Source organism: Carcharhinus amblyrhynchos, chromosome 19, assembly GCF_965287045.1.
Source record: "Carcharhinus amblyrhynchos chromosome 19, sCarAmb.v2.hapA, whole genome shotgun sequence".
NCBI classification, from domain to species: domain Eukaryota; kingdom Metazoa; phylum Chordata; class Chondrichthyes; order Carcharhiniformes; family Carcharhinidae; genus Carcharhinus; species Carcharhinus amblyrhynchos.
In genome coordinates this window covers 19,973,618-19,993,172 of record NC_137342.1, presented here as the reverse complement: position 1 = coordinate 19,993,172, position 19,555 = coordinate 19,973,618, and the positions used below count along the sequence as shown (strand labels likewise).

The 19,555-nt window shown below is 41.0% G+C and overlaps 1 protein-coding gene across 6 annotated transcripts in view; it reads left to right on the top strand.

The window, feature by feature from the left end:
- celsr1a (cadherin EGF LAG seven-pass G-type receptor 1a) overlaps nucleotides 1–19,555 on the top strand; it is a 312,332-nt gene that overhangs the window by 132,921 nt on the left and 159,856 nt on the right. For all 6 annotated transcript variants that reach the window (XM_080207361.1, XM_080207358.1, XM_080207360.1 and 3 more), the window contains exon 3: nucleotides 18,421–19,059. In XM_080207361.1, coding sequence (XP_080063487.1) covers nucleotides 18,421–19,059 — 639 coding nt within the window. The remainder of the gene's footprint in view (nucleotides 1–18,420; nucleotides 19,060–19,555) is intronic.

Here is a 19,555-nt window from a genome sequence, read left to right as displayed (position 1 = left end):
ACCCTAGTTTCGAAGGATTGGCAGAGTAAATATGTGTTTTATGGAAATAGGATGGGATGTTATTGGTGCAGGCATGATGGGCCAAATGGTCTCCTTCTGTACCATAGAGATTCTGTCTTCTATGAGTTGCAACAATCATAGATTTGTCCAATCTGTTAGTCTATCTATTTCCTTCTGTGATTAATTTTAAATGCCACTCTCCCATAATTTAATGTCATCCACAAATTCATTACAATTTTCTCAGTTTCTCAAATCAGAGTATTCAGCAGAAGATGGGGACATTGTTTTTAGTGTTTGGGCTCTTGGCAGCTGGTAACTCAATAGCCATTTTTGATGATTAAACTTCAGACACTTGTCAACAGCTTACTATCTAAAGGGGCATCAAGATCAACATTGATGTTATCCTTACACAGATATTTTCTAACAAAATCAACCAGATAGAAGTTGGGGAGGAACCCTGCTGAATTTCCCCAACCCAAGGGCATTGAGCCAATCGCAGAGTCCCTGCCGACTTGTTAGGAAACTTAATACTTTCAAGTAAGACAAAAGATCAGCAGTTTCATTTGACCTGGTGAAATTTTAACATAATTGCACATTTAAAATGTATAGACGAACAACAGTTTACAAAAGCAATGCAGAACTCTGGGCATGAGCTTCTAATTCCATTATTGGCATTAAAATAAATTTTCCTAGGATAATTGTGATAAACAATTTTCCACAGTGTACATATATAGTAAACACAGGGCAGAATTTCCACTAGTAATACTGGTGTAATTGGAACAGAATCACCTGAACCTACACAAGATCGGTGGATTTTAAACACAAGTGAGTTGTGTCCAAAAAGAGTGTTCTGCACTGGTTCAGGACTCAACTAGGCTCAGTGAATCACAGAACAGTACAGAGGGAGGTCTAATTGCCCATTGCATCTGTACTGGGTCTCTGAGTGGGCAATTGATATTGTGCCATTCTCACGACCACACCACCGCCTCCTCTACCCCCCCACCCCCACTTCGTAACCCTGCACATTCTTCCTTATTCTAAACAATTCAATTGAACCTGCCTCCATCACACAGTCTCAGACAAAGGATCATCTGGACTCGACACGTCAGCTCTTTCCCCTCCTTACAGATGCTGCCAGACCTGCTGAGATTTTCCAGCATTTTCTCTTTTGGTTTCAGATTCCAACACCCGCAGTAATTTGCTTTCATTCCAAACCTTAATCACTTGCTGTGTGAAGTTTATCCTCGTGTCGCTTTTACCCCTTTTACCAATCGCTTCAGACATGCTTTGGATCCTCCCACGAGTAGGGCAGCTTCTCCAAATCTACTCCTGTCCTGTTTACTGAGAAATGGAATATTGTTCACCAGTAATGCAATTAAATGATTCAGTTTTATACACCAGTAATGCAATTAAATGATTCAGTTTTAAAGTCATTTTTAGTCATTTCAAACTGAGTTCCTCACAAGTGAAGGAGTCATCCTTATTCAAAATGTTTAATTTTGGCAATAAACCCATTTTAGGATTTATTAATGAAACTGCACCAGCTAATGACTCTTAAATTCATCAGGGAACACTTGCTAATTGGGGAATATCATTTTGTGCTGGTTCATTTGTGGTTATGCAAATTAATATCAGCAGAACTGCAAATGCATTTTTGGCACTGTTTCCAATTTATGACCAAAGTGGAAATTCTGCCTCTTAAATAATTCGTACAGTAAGATATCCTCCGCTATCTTAGCAATGTAAAACTTCTGCCAACTTTTACAGATTGGAAAGTTACATTTTTTTTCCCTGATACTTTTGCACTGTGCTCAACACTCAACAATTCAGCAGGTTTCTGCTGCGGTGGATTAACTTTCGTGACATTGCTTCTTCAGTCACTCCCCTGTTTTGGGGAGAGATGTACTACTCTCGTTTTAGCCCTGCTCCTCACTTCAGTTCCATCGATTACTTTTTGCTTTTGAACCAGTGTTTTTGACTAAAATTGGACACTAAGGGTAAAGATGACATAATTGGTGTCACATTTCAGAATTCACAAGTTAATTGGTGGAATAAACTGGTATCCGCTGTGTGAGTAACTTTGCAGCCACCGACTGAGGGCAGATAAGTGGAACATTGCCAGCTGACACTATACATTCTCTCTCCTGGGAAGTACCTGAGGCAATTTGATTTGCTGACAGAAAACAACTTTGTTCTTATAAGGGATTGAATTTAAATGGCATTCTAGTTTTCCTTCATGTTTGTCAGCAAGTATTAACTGAACAACACACTTGCATTCCTCCAAAGCTCCGTTGCCTGCACCATATTCCACACCAACCCACTCAAGTTTTAGGGGAGGCGATGGTCTAGTGGTATTATTGCTGGACTATTAATCCAGAAACTCAGCTAATGTTCTGGGGATCTGGGTTCGAATCCCGCCTAGGGCGGATGGTGGAATTTGAATTCTATAAAAAAAAACCTGGAATTAAAAATCTACTGATGACCATGGAACCATTGTCAATTGTCGGAAAACCTATCTGGTTCACTATTCCTTCCTTTACGGAAGGAAATCTGCCGTCCTTACCAGGTCTGGCCTACATGTGACTCCAGACCCACAGCAATGTGGTTGACTCTCCACTACCCTACGAAATGACCTCGTAAGCCACTCAGTTCAAGGGCAACTATGGATAGACAATAAAGGCCGGCCCCCAAGGCCCATGTCCCGTGAATGAACAAAAGGTTGTCACACCTTTCCTCACATTAGTACTCCATAACTGCTGCATCTCAAATTTATAATCCTCATCTCCAACCTGCCCCTCTTGAACTCTTCCTTTGAGACTCTTCCAAAAGCCCACGTATTTGATCGTGTCCATTTTCCTTGTGCCTCATTATAGTTTTCTGCATTAAATTGATGCAAGTTCTTGTTGAAGGGCTTACTGGGTGTCATGATGTGGGTATGCCGGCGTTGGACTGGCGTAAACACAGTAAAAAGTCTGACCTGGTGTTGTCAGACTTTTTACTGGGTGTCGGCAGGCTTTGCTGTGATGGCGAGCAGGACTCATCCCCACCAGAAATACGTCAAGTTAAAAGAATGCTGCAGCTTTACTCTTCGTTAATGGATAATTAGTCTGTTTCTTATTTTTCTTTTCAAGTTCTTGCCATTTTTTCAGTGTTCCCGAAACTTGCATGCTTCCTTTAAAATTATTGGTCATGAAAGTAGAAACATTTTGAGGTGTAAAAACCATTCATCACACCTCAGGATTATCCCAAAGTTGATTGCGAATTCTAGAAGCTTTTACACAAATTCCAGAACTCACTCATGGTTATGGTAATGGGTACAACTTGATGTTTCTGACTTGGAAATGGGTAATTTGTGTATCCTGTGTAGCTTGTGATAGAGCCTTCCTTACATTATTTGCAGTCTAGGTAACAGTTATCAATCTGTAGTGCCACTGAGCTTACAGTCTTAATCATGTTTAGTGTGACTTCATATTCTCCATATTTTCTTCTGTTGTCCACCACCATCAAGAAGGCAAATACTCATAAAAATCACAAAGAAAACCTATCCATGACCCCATTTCATCTGCAGCAAGTTGATAACTGAGATCAATTTCATTTGATCACTGTAAGGATAAAAGCAGCCAAGACTTCCACCCTTGAGTGCCACTCTGTCGAGGCTGTTACTGGGCTTCAGGGAGTAAAGTTATTGTGATGTTGTCTGTGCTTGTTCTTCTCTACATGAAGAAACTTGAAATATAGAAACTAGAAGCAGGAATAGGCCATTCAGCCTTTTTGAGCCTGCCCCATCATTCATTATGATCATTGCTGACCTTCAAGTTCAATATCCTGATTTCCCTCCTCCATATCCCTTGATCCCTTTAGGTTAAAGAGCTATATCTAATTTCTTGTTGAAATCACACATTTTGGCTTCAACTACTTTCTGTAGTTGTGAATTCCACACATCCACCACTCTCTGGGTGAAGACATTTCTCCTTACCTCAGTTCAAAAAGGTTTACCCCTTAACCTCAATATGACCCCAAGTTCTGGACTCTCCCACCATTAGGTGCATTCTTTCTGAATCCACCCTGTCTAATCCTGTTAGAATTTTATAAGTTTCTAAGAGGTCCCTTCTCCCTCTCCTAAACTTCAATGAAAACGATCCTAATCGACTTAGTCTCTCCTCATGTGACAGACCTGCCATCCCAGGAATCAGCCTGCTAAGCCTTCACTGTACTCCTCAGCAAGAAGGATAGTAAAACAGCACATCGTGATCCAGGTGTCACCTCACCAATGCCTTATACAATTGCAGTAAAACATCTCTATTTCTATTGTCAAATCCTCTCCCTATGAAGGTCAACATACCATTCTCCTTCCGTAGTGCTTGCTGTACTTGGGCGCTTACTTTCAGTGACTGATGCGCAACGGCACCGAGGTCTCACTGAGTATCCACCTCTCTTAATTTGCCCCCATTTGAGTAATAATCTGTCTTCCTATTTATTGCTATCAAAGTGGATAACCTCACAGTTATCCATATTATACTGCATCTGCCATGCATTTGTGCACACACTTACCCTGTCCAAACCACACTGAAACATCTCTGCATCCTCCTCACAGCTCACGCTCCCACCTAATCCCCAAGAATGGTCATTGGGTTGTGATGCAAGGGAGCAAGCATAGAAAAACATCTCATCGAATAAAGTCGAGGATTGAATTGCTGTGGAAACAGCATTTTGGAAAAATAACGTGGTTGCAAATGTTGACGACGAACTGAAGTGAATTTACCAGATTTTCTGGAAATCCCTCCACAATCTGTTCGTTGAAAGTCTTGATTTTACTAGATTGCAGTGTGGATTGTGTGATCGAGTAGAAATGAAAATAGCTTATTATATAGAGAAGAAATATTAATGACTTGGAAAGGAAGAGAATTTGAGAATACTGGACAAAGATGCAAAGAGAAACTTAGAAGGAGAATTCCTTGGTTTGTTGTTTCTGGTGCTAAACCATCACCAGTAAAGCAGGACCACTACAGTACAATTAATTATTGGATTTGTATTGTACGTGTGTTGCAATGATCAGCCTGGTTACAAAGTTGTGAATTATATTGCCAAGACCAAAGATCAAGACTTCACAGAAATTCAGCTCAAGTTGGTTTCTGCCCCCAGTTGTTTACCTGCTTTATGACGGTATTAATTTTTGCACTGCAGTTTATCATTGTTTATACTTGTTCAAGTCTGTTCCTCCTCACCATATTGCCTTTGGGTAACATTTGGAATGTTGGCATGGTAGCAGGGCATGTGAAAGAGCCAATGAAGTTTGGAAATAGCAGCTTGTCAACTTAGCCGTCTGTGAGCTGAGACAGCCGACAGTAGCAGGCTAACTTAATCAGGGAGGACATCAACAGCCTTTTGCCAATAATGCCTTTTCTACCAGTGATCAGATGTGGAAAGCCAGGTTACCCTCCTCCCCCTCCCTAGTTCAGAAATACTGAGGCCAATCGTAGCACCAGACCACTGTCTTAACTGGAATTAACTGACTCAGCACAGACCAGACATTGGAAAGCTCTGGACTGTAGGTTTGTTAAACCTCAAATTTTACCCAAGTTTAAAGTTAGTTTATTATTGTCGCAAGTAGGTTTACATTAACACTGCAGTGAAGTTACTGTGAAAATCTCCTAGTTGCCACACTCCGGTGCCTGTTCGGGTACACTGATGGAGAATTTAGCATGGCCAATGCACCTAACCAGCATGTCTTTTAGACAGTGGGAGGAAACTGGAGCACTTGGGAGGAAACCGACCCAGACGTGGAGAGAGCATGCAGACTCCACACTCAACCATTAAAAGAGCTTGTACAATTTATTTGTGTTTACGAAGGAGTGCAACAAGTGAGCGGTATAATTTTCCAACATTATTTGTAGGGTTGGAAGGCAGCAGCTCAGACTGAGAGTAGAGAGCTGGTGGGAAGTGTCCGTGTTTGCACTTTTGAATTTTTCCTGTGAAACTTAAAACCTGTTTTGCTACAACTTGAGAGAGTTGTGCTGGCTCTTGCTTCATTTTGACTGTGCAGGTTAGTTTGGGGACTGTGGTGTTGAATTACAGTTTTATTTTATTCATTACCATAGTATTGGACGTTTAATACAACTAGACTGTGTAAAGTGGCTAAAAGAATTCCATGTTACGATGCTAATCTCATCACTTTGAAAATTGTTTGCAGTTTTATTTCTGATTGTTCTCACAGTTGTTTATACTTATTCAGTTATATTGGTGCCCTAATTTTAATATATTCATCGTTTGAAAAAGAGTTGGAAAGATTCTCAACATCAGTGAGTTAAGTGGTCCAGAACAGCCTTGTACGAATTAAGGGCAACATTTGGGGTTTAAAAAGTCAAAGAGTGTAATGGACTGAGATATGTGGCAGCAGTAGGTTTCAGACTCTCATCTCTCAGATTTATGTAATAAAACTATAAAGATAAAGCCAGCAATGTATGATCTTGGTGAGAATAAAATGAAACAGATCAGCAGTATGTTCAACAGAGATAAAATTAATGTTATGACAGTGAAGTGACTTGATTGATTGTCTTGACCGCTTCCAAGCGAATAATGGTGTTCCCACAAGGAAATCTTTTTGACGGGTTGAGCTTAGCGCAGCAAACACTGTGCGAACAATGTTAGATAAGGAACTCCAACTGTCGGTTGCAGCAGCTATAATAGTATCCCATTGTCAGTCGGCAGACAGCTGCAAGATCCTGACATCAAGGCTTTCGCAGTGTACGTTAGCAGAGGTCCGAGAGCTGAAAATACCTCGGTGACTGAGAAAATAGCTGTGATGCATGCAATAACACAAGCTCATGAGGGAAGCTGTTGTTTATTTCAAGACATGATGTGGAGATGGCAGTGTTGGAGTGGGGTGGGCACAGTAAGAATTCTCACAAGACTAGGTTAAAGTCCAACAGGTTTATTTGGAATCATGAGCTTTTGGAGTGCTGCTCTTTCATCTTTAATGGTTGAAAATTTAATGGTTGGAACCATTATCTTGCAAATGTGTCTTTGTCTATGTATGCTGCGTTTGTGAAACCTACCTCTCCACTCACCTGATGAAGGAACAACGCTCTGAAAGCTTGTGATTCCAAATAAACCTGTTGGACTTTAACCTGGTGTGAGACTTCTTACTATTTCAAGACAGTGTTTAATGTGCTGTACTATGCATTAAGATGGGCATCTTTATGCTAATGATTTTCGATGTGAAGCTTGGATAGAAAGTAAGAGAATTTTTGAGTTTTTATCACTAATAATTTATAAAAGGCTTCCTGACCAGCAGAATTAAAGCTGTGTTCCAGTTCTTCATTCAGTGTTCTCTATACAATATGCATTTCGTGTAATAAAATACTACAAATGGGATGGCAAAAGAGCTACACAAATAATGGGATACATGATCTGGCCTTGCTGTATCGTGTTGTCCAGATTGTAATGTGAACTGCTCTGACATAAAGACAAAGATACTGGAATCATGACTTCTTCCTGCATCCCATCAACTCATTTTGTTAATTTGATATGTGGGCAAAAAAGCATGCAGGTATTAAATTCTACAGTTATTTTTGGCTCTATCCTAACATGTCCATGAAGAGAAGCTTTTCTCTTTGATTTCTTGCTGGCTTTGTAATGGTCACAATGGTATTAATGTTATGATTATTAATATTCACGCAAGTACATTTATATGAAATCCCTTTACTACAGATGTCAACCTGTTGAAAATACCAATCTAAAGATGTGTGGGTTAGGTTGATTGGCCATGCTACATTGACCCCAGTGACAGGGGATTAGCAGGGTAAATATGTGGGATTACCAGAATAGGGCCTGGGTGAGATTGTGGTCGATGCAGACTCGATGGGCCAAATGGCCTCCTTTTGTACTGCAGGGATTCTATGATTCTATTCTGTGATTTCATGGGTATTTTGCCTGCAAAATGCATGGAATTAAATGGCTTGATAATTGGCTTGGAAAACGGAAAGCAAATGATGTTGTAATAAATGGATAAGAAAGATTGTCTGTGAGCTGTTAATTAGAGCCCACTATTTCTTACATTCGTGTCAAGGGTGGGCAGTGGTCTTGTGGCATTATCGCTAGACTATTGATTGAGAAACACAGCTAATGTTCTGGGGACCTGGGTTCCTATCCCACCACGGCAGACAGTTGAACCCAATGAAATATATCTTGAGTAAAGAATCTACTGATGACCATGAAACCATTGTTGATTGTTAAAAAAAACCCATCTGGTTCACTAATGTCCTTCTCGGGAAGAAAATCTGCCGTTATTACCTGGTGTGGCCTACATGTGACTCCAGAACCACAGCAATGTGTTTGATTCTCAACTGCCCTCGGGCAGCTAGTGATAGGCAATAAATGCTGGCCAGCTGCCAACATCCATGTCCCACGAATGAAAAAAAAGAAAATGCAATAAATTTAATGATTGACTCCTTTTAAATTATCTCCAGATTGTGGAAACAAAAACTCCAAGTACCATGCATGAATACCACAGATAAGTCTTGTCCAAGAGGATTTTGGTGCAAACTTGTGGCGATCCGATACTGATTGTGCCAATGTGATATTAGTAAAAGAATTTTGAAAATAAGTTTGAGATTGTCAGCAAGCAAGACCAGAGCACCCATTGCCAGAACAAAGCTTCAAAAGGGTTCGCAATCCAACTGTTTTGCTGCATACATTCTCAGAGAGTGGTGACAATCTGTTAACTGAGGTGTTCTGTTTCTGACAGAGTTTATTTCAAAAGTGAAACAAATTGCTGTAAGTGTAAAAAAATGTTTGCTTTATCAGAATTGATATATTAGAAGAGTCAGGGAGAGTAAGGAATTGACAAACTTCTGCATCTTGGCTTCTGAATGCTGACACTTGCCTTGTTTATGCTTTGTCGTCTGCCATTTCCAAACACAGAACGTTAAATGGATCTTTGGCTCATGGCCACTCTCTTGTAGTCTCTCCTTTTATGCAAACAGTGCCCTATTCCTTTCAATTGCTTGTTCCAACATATCTATTGGGATGAAGGCTGAACACAGTTGAACGTCGCTGCATAGCCTTCGCCTGCCAAAATTTCAGCTCTCCATAGTAGCCCTGCAATGCTGCCCATAACTCACCCAGCTCAACTGCCTGGCTAAAACTGGCAACTAACAGCGAAACCAAACCAAGTTCTTCATTTAGCATTCCCTGAGTCACTGGGTTCCCAGGGAAATTTCAGCAGCAATTGGATTGTTGCTCTTCCAAAGGCTGGCCTTCCTTTCACAGAGTAGTCCTGCAGATCCAAATGCAGCGTCACTTAAAAGCACCCAGAGAGATTGGGCACAGAGAAGATAACCAAAGCGGACTACACTTCTTGTTTCGTTGAGAAAGTAGCCCTTCAACTTTCAGGTCACTAGAACCCTGGCAACTGAACTATATTCTGGAGAAGAGTCACACAGGCTTTAAATGTTTCCCTTGCTACAAGTGCTGCCAGACCTGCGGAGATTTTCCACAATATTTTACCAGAATTGTTGTATGTTTTGCTATTTCTAGTTGAGATTTGACTGTGTCTCTCAGCTACATGGTTGATTCTTCTCTGTTTAATTAGGGATGGTAAATAATGGTCTAGGGAGCACTTGGAGGAAACCCGCACAGACGGGGGGAGAACGTGCAAACTGCATACTCCATCCATGCTCAGCATTTAACGTATATAACTGAGATGACCTTTATCACTGACACTTAAACTGGTTCATGTTCCTGCTTTTGAAGGTTCAGGCCAGCAGTTTCCACTGATGTTCAAATAACCTCCCTTATGTAGATGGAAGTCTGTCTTACTGTTTTACCATAGGCTTTTATGTCCTTCATTCATAGTTCTGGCCAATGTCCTTGTTTAAAGTTTTAGGTTTCTTTTACCTAAGTCTTGCAAGGTATCAAATAAAGTATAACAGCAGTCTCAGATTTGAGCATTTTGACATTAGTGCAATGAAATTGTCAAAATATTGAGAAATTATATTGAGCACAAACTGGGGGAAATACACAAACAGCAGTGGAATAATGAAGAGAAATAAATGAGTTAGACTGCATCTTGCAAATGTCTCTAAACATGATTCACCTCACCACCATATGTTTAAATCTGATTTTGGTTTTATTCTTGTAGCACATATGTTTGAATTAGTCATTCTTTGCACTTGTTCAGTGACAAGTGCTTTTTGATGGTATGTACGTAAATTGTTTTCAGCTTACAGCAGCAAAGTGTGGTTATCATAGCAGCCTCAGATGAAGATCATTACTGGGAATATTGATGGCAATGTGTCTGGACCTGTCAGCACATCACCCACTGTTTGTGATTGGAATTTTTTTTTGCTCTTAAAATTGACACACAATAGTTTATCAAAATGCCAACTGGAATAAAAGCATTTTACTGAGGGTGTTTTACTCCCTTGCTTGCATCCAAGTTAGTAACCACATGTCTCCACTGATCATCGATAATATAGCATCTGATGCACTAAATTCCTCTTGGATTTTCCCGTACCCGGCTATCAAATCATCATTATTTGGCAATGTGAACTGAATGTGACAGTTTAATTGATTGAATGGATCAGAAAGTGGTTTGCATTACATTTCAGAGCACAGTTGAGCTTTGCTGCTTTTGTGAGTGTATGAGAGAAAATTGCTTTTAAAACACTCGATGAGCTGCTCACAATTGCCAGTGACCAGCATGTCTTCATGTAACCTGCTTGAAAAGTGTAGGTTAGAGATTATCTCTCATTCAACTGAAGTTTGCCTTTACCTTGAATGTTAATTATATGGATTGGAGATGGTTGTAACAGATAATCAAGACTATTTGTATGGTTGATATTTTGCTTCCACTCTCTTTCTCAATGAAAGCATATAAATATATGGCAACAGTTCTCTGATGAGAGATGTGATAAGCATGATTGATATCTAGAAACTTATTTTGGAGTCTGTTGTAAATACCAGAGTTGTTGGACAGGCTGTATTGCTCTATTCGGAGAGGTAGGTGATATTTATTTGCACTAAGTATTCCTTTTTTTTGTAAGTTTGTTTCTGATGTGCCAAAGTATTAATTTAACAAATTGGCCATTTCCTTGATTAAAAGTCTGGAAATGCCAAATTTAGTAAATATTTTATCCCACCAGTTATTGAAAAGTTGCATTAAAGGTTAAATGCAGAGTGAGACTACTTTTACACTGCTCCAGCAGCACCCTGACATGGCACCTTCCAAAGATTGTCCACTTCCAAATCAGCCCATTTCTCTTTTTGTGATCACCTGTGTGATTTTCCTGAGATGATGAAGTTGGAGTTTCTTTGCACAATGAACGTAAAACTTAGGACTTTGGTTAAAACCTTATCAAGTGCGATTATCTATTATAGTTAGTGACCTCTTCAAAACATTTAAACAGATTCACCAGCCATGACCTACTGGTAATAATCCATGATGACAAACTTTGATCACCTATTTTTCCAACTGCTCTGCTGCTTCTTTTCATGCCAGATTCCAGTAACATTCCCTAATTCAACCTATTTATTCCCAGCCCTTCCCTTTTTAAATGGTGGAATGACATTTGAAATTTTCCAATCTGAATGTGCGCTTTCTAAATTCAGAGAGTTTTGGAAAAATTGTGACAAAGGTATCCGGAATGTCCTCCTCTATTTCCTTGAAATAGCTGGGAGTAGAGACTATAAGGTCTGCAAGATTTGTCTGTTTTCTATCCTTTTATTTTCTCCGTCACCATTTTTTACTCATAGACTGGAATTCTACAACCTCGCTCGCATGGAATTGGAGCAGGCGAGGGTCTGACTCCATTGACCACAGGCAGGAATTTCCTGCCTCACCTGAGCGAGGCCATCAAATCCCACCCATTGTAAATCCACTGAAATGTCACCCCCACTCCAAGCTGTGACATTTTTAGCTTTGTTTATGCTGCTCCAGATGGAAACCGATTTATTTATCCTTTCAATTTAGTCTCCCGTATCCCCTGATCGCAATTTGAGATTGTGAAGGCCAAACATTGAGTGATCACATTGCAGAATCACTTTAATTCAATCCACAAGCGTGATCCCAAGTTTCCAGTTGTAGATCATTTTGATTTGCATTCTGGTTTTCTGTCTTTGGCCTTCTATGTGATTACAATGAAGCTCAGTGTCAGCATGCTGAACAGCACCACATCTTCCGATCAGGCACTTCACAAGCTTCAAGATTCAGTGTTGATTTGAACAATATCAGATCATAATGTCTGCTTCCATTTATCAGCTGTTGATGATTCTGCTATTCTCATTTCTACCTCCCCCAGGTCCATTTTTTGTTAGTTGTTCCATTGCCATCTTCCTTTCCCTGCTTTTGTCCTTAAATCTATCCTAGCTTCCATCCTATTACAACCGTTCTTTTCTCTTTCCCACCTACTGCCCTGCCTCAGAGCCTATTACACCTCCAGCTGTTTCAATTTTGTACAGTCATCAATCGGAAACATTAACATTATATCTGCACAGTAGCTGCCTGACTTGTTGAATATGTCCAGTGTTTTTGTTTCAGATTTCCAGCATCTGCAGTATTTCTTTTGCTATTATTTCCTTTTCATCCTTTCTGTCAACTGTGAAAAATTGATACTTTTTTATTCATTGGTGGGACACGGATGTCGCTGGCTGGCCAGCATTTATTACCCTTGATACAAAGGGTGGAATTTGCTGTTGTATTTTTAGCAGTTGTTTTGGATTGGAAAAGTGGTGAGTAGCCCATTGGCTCCACTGATGGGCTTTCCCACCATATTTTCCAAAAAGAAAATGCTGGAGGATGGACCCCACACCGTTTCAGAATCCACCCTGCTAGCAACCTTGGCCTTTCTGAGATTGAGGCCTCCTTTTATAAAGGGTGCACTGATCTAGCAGAAACTAAAATAAAAGCAAGGATACCCCACTCCATGGACAAAGGGAATCCACCCCTTGTCCTCCATGGCCCTCCCTAGCATTGCCCTTGCCAAGGGTCAGTGCCAGGGTACTGCCCAGGGATGACCCGCTTTCCCCTGGGGTGCTGTACTTGTGATCCTGGTGGGGACCATTCACCCGGTTCGCATCTTACAAGCTGGATAAAAGCAAATTACTGCAGATGCTGGAATCTGAAAACAGAAAATACTCGAAAATCTCAGCAAGTCTGGCAGCATCTGTAAGGAGAGAAAAGAGCTGATGTTTCGAGTCCAGATGACCCTTTGTCAAAGCTTTGATGAAGGATCAGCTGGACTTGAAACATCAGCTCTTTTTTAACCCTTGGCAACGGCAGTGCTGGGGAGGCTCATGGAGAGACGGGGGGTGGATTCCCTTTCGTCTATGGAGTGGGGTATCCTTGTTTTTATTTTCTCACCTTACAGATGCTGCCAGAGCTGCTGAGATTTTCCAGCATTTTTCTTTTGTTCCCATTTTAGAAGTGTTTTTGTAATGGGAACCCCATTACATCATTGTGGGACATATGAGGAGGGGATTACATAAGAACATAAGAAATAGGAGCAGGAGTAGGCCATCTAGCCCTTCGAGCCTGCCCCGCCATTCAATAAGATCATGGCTGATCTGTCGTGTCTCAGTTCCACATTCCCGCCCTCTCCCCATAACCCTTAATCCCCTTGCCTATCAAAAACCTATCAACCTGCATCTTAAATATATTTTGCGACGCAGCCTCCACCACTTCAACGGGCAGAGAATTCCAGAGATTCACCACCCTTTGAGTGAAGAAGTTCCTCCTCAACTCTGTTCTAAACTGCCCCCCCCTTTATCTTGAGGCTGTGCCCTCTAGTCCTACTGTCCTTTCTGAGCGGGAAGAACCTCTCCACCTCTATCCTATCCATCCCATTCATCATCTTATATGTCTCAATGAGATCTCCCCTCATTCTAAACTCTAACGAGTACAAGCCTAGTTTATTCAGCCTCTCCTCATAGTTCAACCCCCTCAACTCCGGTATCAGCCTAGTAAACCACCTCTGCACTCCCTCCAAGGCCAAAATATCCTTGCGTAAGTGCGGCGACCAAAACTGCACACAGTACTCCAGCTGCGGCCTCACCAGTGCCCTGTACAGTTGCAGCAAGACCTCCCTACTTTTATATTCAATCCCCCTCGCTATGAAGGCCAGCATCCCATTCGCCTTCCTGACCACCTGCTGCACCTGCAGGCTGGGTTTTTGCGACTCATGCACAAGGACCCCGAGGTCCCTCTGCACTGTCACATGCTGCAGTTTTTCGCCATGTAAGTAATAGTCCTTCCTACCAAAGTGGACAACTTAACACTAGCCAACATTAAATTCCATTTGCCAGTTCCTGGCCCATTCGCCCAGCTTATCTAGATCCTTCTGCAGACTCTCCACACCCTCCACACAATTTGCCGTTCCACCAATCTTGGTGTCATCAGCAAATTTCGACACCATACACTCGGCTCCCTCCTCCAGATCATCTATATAAATGGTAAAAAGCTGTGGATTGGTGCAGGACAATCCAGCAAGGAAATTCTGCCAGCGTGAGAGGTGTTTTGGGAACCACTCTGGATCTTCCATTCCTGCCTGCTGAAAACGGGGGGAAAGAGGGAGAGGAAAATCCTGGCCAAAGCATTAATTCAACAAACCCACCACTTCCTTATTCTCTATAGTCTCACCTCTGTTCATCTTCAATGGGTCCACATTCTCATTTACCACTCTGTCCTTGACGTGTTGATACTTTTATTGTTCAATTTGATATCTTTGGCAAGTTATTTTTTTTGCAAACTTCTTCTGGAGAGATCTTGGGTGGCATGGTTAGCACTGCTGTCTCACAGCACCAGGGACCTAGGTTCGATTCCCAGCTTGGGTCACTGTCTATGTGGAGTTTGCACATTCTCCCCACGTTTGGGTGGGTTTCCTCTGATGTTCTGGTTTCCGCCCACAATCTGAAAGACATGCATTAACCTGAACAACCGCCGGACTGTGGTGACTAGGGGAATTTCACAGTAACTTCATTACAGTAAGCCTTACTTGTGACTAATAAATAATAAATAAATAAAATTCCCCATCTCACCTACGTGGGAATCGTGACAAGCAGGACAGAAGATTTGGCAGACCATTTAGAAGTCCGTTGAACTCGGGTGAGTATTTCCAGTCTTGGGACATGTACAGCAGGACGATCCTGTCCTTTATCAGTTTTATTGATGCATTTTATAGCAGTGCCACTGCTGGATTACCATTTCTTGCGAATCAACGTTATCATTGCTCAAGTGTGGTTAATGTATAAACTTCAAGCCTATCAACTATAAAAACATAGTAGAATCAACAATGTCAAACATGTGCTGAATGTAGCTTTTGAAAGATAAGCTGATATAATGTTGAGGATTGTTGCAAGGTGCCAGGGCTTTACTTATCTGCCGAAGCTCCATTTGCTGGCTTCTCTTTAAGAATATGATAAAATGGGCTCTGTCTGGCATTTGCACTGCTTTGGATAATGAAAAACATATAGTTCTGTAGAATTTGGAAGTACTTCTAAAGAAAAATAGTTAACCAGTGGCTCCATACCTAATTGTGTTTTAAACTGTAATGACAGTTAGAGTGTAGATTGCCAAAAACACAGAATGCTCAACTCTGATCAAATCCCCTTAATCTTACAGCTTCATCTTAGTGCAATTCATAGTTGTGGAACTGTACAAAACAATGCAAAAGGCTTGCGCTGGAAATCTTGGACCCCATCCGTGCCTGGAATCCTTCCATCCCGTTGCAGTGAAGGGAGTTTTGGCTGAGCGCTAAATTTTACATTCTCGCTGCCAATGGGTGCGAGGCAAGTGAGATTGGAGAATCCTGCCCTTGGTGTCAACAACAAAGTTATTCATTAATTTGTCAAGATGTTATTCCCGATGCACAGAATCGCTATTCAAAATGGTGTGATTTTGTCAGCATAAAATATTGCAGTCTTGCCAAAAGTAAAAACATTGACAGGTGCAAAATCTTCACTGCTCAAAGTCCCAACAGAATATTGGGAACAACATTATATGTCCTGTTCTAAAAATGTTCTCATCTCCCAGTTCTTATTTTCTTGGTAAAATACACACCCTGCAAATCTGAATGCTGGAAATACTCAGCAGGTGAGTCAGTATTTGTCTGCTGTGTGAGGTTCTGCTGTGTTAACCCTTCACAACTGAAGACTGAGAGGTGAAGAGACTTTTTTTTGGTCAGGTTGAGACAATAAATATTGAGGGAAAGGACGGGTCATAAGGGAGATCCAACAGATATTTTTTATGCACTTGATGGACATCGTTTCAAAACAAGCAATTTAAAATGATACTATAAACCTAGGTACCATTATCTATCAGTTAGTTCTCATTTCTCTTTTGTTTAATTAGCTAGCTTGTTTCTGCATGCAGTTGGCTCATTTTGCTTGCAGGTATATTGGGCCGCATCCTTTGCTGATATATACCTGAAGGCGAGTCCTAGAATGAGAGAGGATTCATAGAGAGCGGCATAAGGGAGCATAATTATGAATACTGAAACACAGAATTGTTACCAGCCAGAAGGATGCCACTGAGCCCTCCATTGACCTATTTAGTTTGTCTCACCCCCCTGACTTTTCCCCAGCATGTGAATTTGTATTCTGTTTGATGATGCTATCAGTTGAGACCTATTTCATAAATTGTGAATGTGAGCGCTCCTTGCTGGTGATTACTTTAAAGAGCTGCTGTGTTAAGAAACATTAATTGAAAACTGTGTACGAATAGAAGGTGTGAAACCATTGTTTCACCTTCACAAATTGTGCTGAAAGTGACCCATCGTTCTTCCCAATGGAAAAATTTTTGCCAAATCCATTTTAAAATGCCTCATTTTACAAATCTTATAGAGATGCCGGCATTGGACTGGGGTAGTCACAGTAAGAAGTCTCACAACATCAGGTTAAAGTCCAACAGGTTTATTTGGTAGCATGAGCTTCTGGAGTGTTGCCCCTTCACCAAGTGAGCAGCATTCCAAAAGCTTGTGCTACCAAATAAACCTGTTGGAGTTTAACCTGGTGTTGTGAGACTCATTTTACAAAAATCTGTCTATGTATCTATACAATGATAATGGTCATTTTCATTTTAGCTTGTATCACATCTTTAACACAATGAAGTTTTACAAGGGAGAAGGTCAGACCCCAGTAGAAAGAAGTGTTCCGAAGCCAGTCTTGAAGGAATTTTAAAGAGGCTTATGAAGGCGGCGATAGGTCCGGCAAAGCCAATGGTTTGATGCTCAAAGGTCAACAGTGAAAGGGACAGTGAGGCAAGGCTGCTGACAGACGGGCAGAGGCAGAAGATGGGGGAGTTTAATTGGTTCAAAAGATCTGAAGAAAGTAGGACCAAAATCAATCCACAGGGTGTTGGGTAGCCAGCTGAGGTCAGTAAAGTAGTTGGATAGAAAAGAGTCATTGAGCAACTGCTTTTGAAGAAGAGAAAGATAACTGAGGAAAAAAACATTTAACAATGTGAGTGTTGAGTTATTAAACAAGTAGTCAAGAGAACACATCGAGTGTCTTGAAGGAAGACCACATGAAGATGGCTGGAGTGAGTTAGGAAAATGCAACAACATCATGGAGTCTAATGGCTGGCCAAGAGGAGGCTGTCTTAGTTGAATTAGTAATGGCAACTTCTGAGAGGGATTCATGAACCCAGCACATCTTCTCTTTGATATGAGAAGAGAAAGTTCAGGGAGAAAGATCAAAAGGAGCCATATGTTGTGAAAAAGATCTTAAGATTGGCCAGTGGAAACAGATTTTATAAAAATTCTTATCTATGGGTTTCGAATGTAAAAATATTATTACTGCGTCACTTTCATGTTTTCTTTGAATTAAAGACAACAGAAATGAAGAAACGTTTGATAAATCTCCTCAGGAAGTACTTAATTTTTAAAAATTCTTAAAACATGCAGAAATGATAAACTGACATTTTCTTCATTTTGACATCAGTGCTATAATTAGATTGTGGCAAATGAGTGAGTAAATATTTTGATGCTGTACTTTTGTTATAGATTATGATTACATCAGTTTGACACCACGATGATATCCAATTGTGTCCTAATTCTTGCTCTGAGGAAGGGATTAGGTATTTCTGGATTATTTTAAAATATACTCCCTCATCTCTCTGGTACCGTGACAAAGGTAATTTTCCCCCTGTCGGATCATGATTTTGTTCTGTCCAGGGCTTTCCTGTTCTCCTTTGTGAGCACAATTCTCCCCTCTATGAAGTTAATCCAGGTTTAGGATTGTCAAATGCGGATGAGTGAGGTTGCCTGGTAATGCTAACTTCTTTGTCTGTCCAATGCTTGGTTGTGCTCATTATTCTGAAGTGCGGGTAGGTTCTGGTAAGTTCTCCTCTTTCTATGACAATCACACTAACAGCATCAGCTATGCTTTTCGATCAGACTGTGACTGTTTCTTCTTTTATTCCTCCAGATGGTATTCACCTCATCACTGCGCTGTGTACTCTGAGAGTGACGATTATCACAGACGACATGTTAACGAACAGCATTACCGTACGTTTGGAGAATATGTCCCAGGACAAGTTTTTGTCCCCACTGCTGTCTCTCTTTGTGGAAGGAGTTGCTGCTGTGTTGTCTACCACAAAAGATGACATTTTCATCTTTAATATTCAAAACGACACCGATGTTAGCACAAACATTCTGAACGTGAGTTTCTCTGCATTGCTGCCGGGTGGGGTGAGAAACCAGTACTTTCCTTCAGAGGACCTGCAGGAACAAATTTATCTCAACCGGACACTGCTGACCACTATCTCCACTCAGAGGGTCCTCCCCTTCGATGACAATATCTGCCTGCGAGAGCCCTGTGAAAACTACATGAAATGTGTCTCTGTGCTGAAGTTTGACAGTTCAGCACCCTTCATCTCATCTGACACTGTCTTATTCCGGCCCATTCATCCCATCAACGGACTGCGGTGTCGGTGTCCTCCTGGCTTTACTGGGGATTATTGTGAAACGGAGATTGACCTTTGTTATTCCAATCCGTGTGTTAACAATGGTCTGTGCAGAAGCAGGGAGGGAGGCTACAACTGCGAATGTGGCGAAGATTATACAGGTAAGTGTCTCGAATGTTTCTATTTTCAACCTGTTGATTTAAGATGAAGACCCAAATCTGCTTTGAAGTGTGTGGTATCATGTGAACTTTAATATCCAAAAGCCAAGTGTGGCAAATAAAACCAGAAAAAGCTGGAAATACCCAGTAGGTCAAACAGAACCTGTGGGGAGAGAGAGAGTTAATGTTTCAGATTGATTACTTCATAACTGGAAATAATTAGCAATGTAACAGTTTTTCTTTTACACCAAGTGCTGCAGCAGGGAAATGGGTGGCGGAGGAGAGGGAATGAAAGCAATAACAGGAAGGTTTGTGGCAAGGCTCCAGGATTAAATGTCCAAAGGGATGACAATGCAAGGCAATAAGGGATGGTAAGGGGACAAGAAAATTTTTGAAATAAGAGTCCAGGGGAGCTGTACATGGGAACAACAGAATCATTAGCAGCACTTGTTGGTCATAACAAAATGGGAATGGTGTTGATAACCTTAAATTATTGATC